Source organism: Orycteropus afer, unplaced genomic scaffold (assembly GCF_000298275.1).
Source record: "Orycteropus afer afer isolate SDZICR_OR568_19922 unplaced genomic scaffold, OryAfe1.0 scaffold00073, whole genome shotgun sequence".
Taxonomy (NCBI): Eukaryota; Metazoa; Chordata; class Mammalia; order Tubulidentata; family Orycteropodidae; genus Orycteropus; species Orycteropus afer.
Window position 1 is genome coordinate 2,463,163 of NW_006921660.1, and position 4,489 is coordinate 2,467,651.

The following is a 4,489-nucleotide window of genomic DNA, read 5'->3' on the forward strand; positions in this document are numbered from 1 at the left end:
AAATAAATAGACAAAAATTTAAAGCACACATAGGCATACCTTGGTGATACGGCGAGTTCAGTTCCTGACCAAACCTATATACATTCGAGGGTATAGTTCCATTCTCCTTCCCACACCTGTTCAGCTTGGTTATGTATCTACTTATAGATTATTCTTATTACTGCTTTGCAGGATTGTGTATTAATCATATTTATCTTTGTTGTCCTTAACTCTTGTGCTCCTCCCATGTCTTCCTATGTCTTGATCACTTTGTGCTAACCTCCCCTTTATTGTATATTGGCTTTCTCTTCACCCAAGTTATTATGTGTCTGCCTTCTAGGTAATGATTTACCCTCCTTTCCTCCCACCCCTGGTAAACTTCAAAGAATCTTTGCATAAACGTTTTCCTACAGTAGTAGTCCCATAAAATATTTGCCCTTTTGTGATTAATTTTACTCAGTATAATGTTCTCTAGGTTCATCCATGTTATGAGGTGTTTCACAGATTCATCAATATTCTTTAACATTGTGTAGTGTTCTATTCTGTGTATGTACCGTGGTTTGTTTATCCATTCATCCATTGATGGGCACTTAGATGGTTTCCATCTTTTCGCTGTTGTGAATAAAGCTGTGATGAATGTGGATATGCATATATCTGTTCATGTCATGGCTTTTATTTCTCTAGGATATATCCCTAGTAGTGGGATTGCTGGATCATAATGGTATTTCTATTTCCAACTTTTTAAGGAAGTGCCACACCATTCTCCACAGTGGCTATGCCATTTTACAATCCCACCAGCAGTGTATGAGGGTTCCAGGTTTTCCACACCCTTGCCAGCATTTGTTGTTTTCTATTTTTTTGATCTTTGCTGTTAATGTTGGTGTGAGATGATATCTCTTTGTTATTTACTTTGCATCTCCAATGGCTAATGATTTCCAGCGTTTCTTCATGTGTTTGTTAGCTGTCTGAATGTCTTCTTTGGTAAAGTATCTGTTCTTGTCCTCTGCCCATTTTTTAAAAAATTGAATTGTCTTTTTGTTGTTGAGGTGTTGAAGTTTTCTATAAATTTTAGAGATTAGTCTCTTGTCTCATACGTTATTGCCAAAAATTTTTGCCCAGTCTGTAGGTTCTCTTTTTACTCTTTTAGTGAGGTCTTCTGATGCACATAAATGTTTAATTTTTAGAATGTCCCAGTTGTCTAGTTTGTCTCCTAATATTTAAACTCATGTCTTTAAAAAAATTATTATAATTATTGCTATCAAATAATGAAATTTATATGTTTCCTTTTTTTCCTCTCCTCAACCTTTGGACTTTACTGGGATGTCTCTTTTCTTCTTGACATTCAGCATGTAAGTATTTTTCACATATTCTTTATATTCCTCTCTTCACTATGCCTTTACTTTTAGATTTTCTTTTTTTAAATAATGGAAAATGTATACAAGTAATACATAACTGCACTAAAATACTGCTGTTGATATAAATAAATCTTAAGATGTATTTGTACATATAAATATAACTAATTGCTGATAATAGGGAAAATGAGAAAAACTAGTCATGGAAAGGAATGTTTTGATTTCGTTTTTCTTTTTAAGGGCAGCCCTCTAGATAAAGTTGCCCATTATTGCAAGAAGGATTTCTTATTGTTTTTGTTTAAAATGGTTTACTTTCCATTTTGGATTTTTCTGCCATCTTCTCTCATTATATTTCTTCATTATTGGTGATTTGAAATGTATGACACTGATACTTAGTGCTTAAGTTAATTCTTTCTGCAGGACTTAATAAAATAAGTTTTACATGCCAGTTAGTGCCACAACTGCTATGAGAAGTGATTAAGACAATCTGAGGGGAGTTAAAGATTAAGATTTTAGGGTGGACACAGAAATACAGTAATCCTCAATTTTCAAGTCAGCTGTTTGGGCTATGGAATGCATTATCTATAGAAACTGTTTGTGATAATCTGTGTGTTTCTAGAATCTAGTACTAAAAAATATTACCTGCAAGCAGTTATCAGTGACCTACAGTGAGAGTAAAGAAACACAGTATTTCTTCTCCCTTTCCTGGGCAGGAAGCTGACCGTGTAGAAAGGTGTCTGTATTAGGGAGGCTTGTTGGCATTCTTTCCTTTCTTTGGGCCCCTCTCTGCTCATGCTTGATGGGTGCTTCATGTTGTCCCAGGTGTACCTTTAAGTAGCTTGCTAGCTAAGCCCTTTCTCTCCTCAAAATGCTATGGACTCCATGCTTCAGGGCCATTGAGCTTGTGTGAAAGATGAGGAGGAAATTTGGAAACAGATAATGTTAATGGTTAAATAACATATGCAAAAACGGCAAGGAGGCCACATGTTCTGACCTTCTCTAATCCCACAAGAGGAAGACAGGATTACCAGCAGTAACCCAAGGCCTATTACTGCAAGGCCAGACATGCTGCCTCCCTCCAGCCCTTTCACCAACCGTTCTTCCCAAAGCACCCACCACCTCTCTCCTGGGTTCAATAATTCGCTGCAGTGGCCACGCAGAACTCACGCATTACGGGATTTATTAGGGAAGCACCAGGCTACAACTCAAGTTCAGGAAGAATGCTCAGTCTCTCTCCCAGCCCAACGTCCCTCAGCCAACAGTCTCTCAGTCTTTTTCCCAGCAGTGCTGGTCCCTCGGTGTCTCACTCAGCAATGCGTGTCTCTCGCGTCTCTTTCCCAGCAGCACGTGTCTCTTTCAGGGGCACGTGTCTCTTTCAGGGGCGCGTGTCTCTTTCAGCAGCACATCTTCCTCCAGCAGCAGTAAGAGAGAGTTCTGCCTCCAGGAGGCCTCCTTTTGAGCCCAGAAGGGTGGTCAAACTAGCCAATCACAGCATCAGAACTCTAAGCATGAGGGGGAGAGAGAGAGAGAGAGAGAGAGAGCTAGACAATAAATTGGCAAAAATGTAACACAGCACACCACTCTTCATACTTAAGATTTATTTCTTTGTTTTAGAAAATGTAGTTACTGTTCTTTTTAAAAATGTTCCTAGGTATAATGGGCTTATTGTTTTGAAATGAATTTAATTTCTCAGTTTGAATTTCAAGCACAGTGGTTATAATCCACATAAACTAAAGCTCTCTGGGGTCTTCCATTTTTAAGGGTATGAGGGGTCATAGGGCCAAAACATGTTGAGAACCTCTGTGCTGTCCTTAGCAGTTTCTGTTTCTCATAGCTCCTCTCATTCTTTGGAGTTCTTGGGAGTTTTGGACACAGTGGAGATTTATCTCAGCCTTTATTCTGTTCAGAATTGCCTTTATATTTGGAAATTTTATCTGTCCCCCTAAAATATGTCAACTCCTACTCTAGATTCTTTTTTTTTCCCCCTGCTCTAGATTCTTAACTGGAAAGATAGTAAGTTAAGGTCATTACGCTGGTAGCATAGTGGCTAAGGCACTTGACTGCTAACCAGAAGGCTGGTGGTTCAAATCCACCAGCCACTCCTCAGAAGGAAGATGGGGCAATCTACTTCCATAGTGATACTTCCTCAGAAACCCAAGGAGGGGTTACTATGAGTCGGATCCAACTTGAGGGCACATAACAACAATAACAACAACACACTTTCAATACCACATTTGAAGAATGTATTGTCATTCATTTGTAAGTGCCACCTTCTGTTTGCAGAATCTGGATCCTAGTTTATTTTTTTCCCGCTAGTTTATTTCTTAGAAAGCTTAAAGGCATTTTTTTTCTCCCTTGTTCTGGGGAGGTCATATTTTTAAAAGAAGTAGTTGAACCTGAATTTGAAAAATAGCTACATGTAGTAAGAACCATGTTGTTGTTGGATGCCAGCAATTCCAGCTCACAGCAATTGCATGTGACAGAGTAGAACTGCCCCAGAGTGTTTCCTTGGCTGTAATCATTACAGAAACAGATTGCCAGGTCTTTCTCCTGTAGAGCCACTGGGTGGGTTTGAACCACCAACTTTTCAATTAGCAGCCAAGCATTTAACTGTTGTGCCACCAGGGTTCCTTGGTAAAGGCTGTGTATGTGGTTTAAGTTATTTGAATCTTGCTACCTGTTGTTCTAGTACCTTTAAAAATTTAATTTTGCTATTACATGGAAATGATTAACTTGAGTAATATAATAACTTAAACATGTTGAATATTTCTCTTTTTTTTTTGTAGTTAAGCAAAACTGGTTCTAAAGATGATGAATAACGCTTGGAATTTGACACGAGAACATCCTTTTAAAAAGCAAACAGGTCAAAATCTTTCACTACTCTTTTCTGGTATTGAGGTGGCTTTTTATAAAACAATTTTTTATATGTGTCTTGTATTAAAAATGTTTTAAGCTAAAAGTTCATGAAGAGATCTGGCTGTATTAAATTATCTTCACAAACTTGCCTTAAAAGGTGAAAATGCTAATGATTAGTATACTGTACACAGCTTGTCGAGTATTGTAAATGGACCAATAAGGGGATTAGTAAATAGCCAGTGTTAATTTATATGACCGTATTGTAGTGGATGTGATAAAGGAGTGTGAAGCCCTTTTCAAAC

The 4,489-nt window shown here is 37.9% G+C and overlaps 1 protein-coding gene across 1 annotated transcript in view; it reads left to right on the forward strand.

Moving 5' to 3' along the window:
* Positions 1-4,150, forward strand: part of RWDD4 (RWD domain containing 4) — a 22,165-nt gene extending 18,015 nt beyond the window's left edge. Inside the window, exons 7-8 of the mRNA XM_007940878.2 lie at positions 1,326-1,328; positions 4,118-4,150. Of these exons, the coding sequence (XP_007939069.1) occupies positions 1,326-1,328; positions 4,118-4,150 (36 nt within the window). The remainder of the gene's footprint in view (positions 1-1,325; positions 1,329-4,117) is intronic.
* Positions 4,151-4,489: the final 339 nt, after the last annotated feature.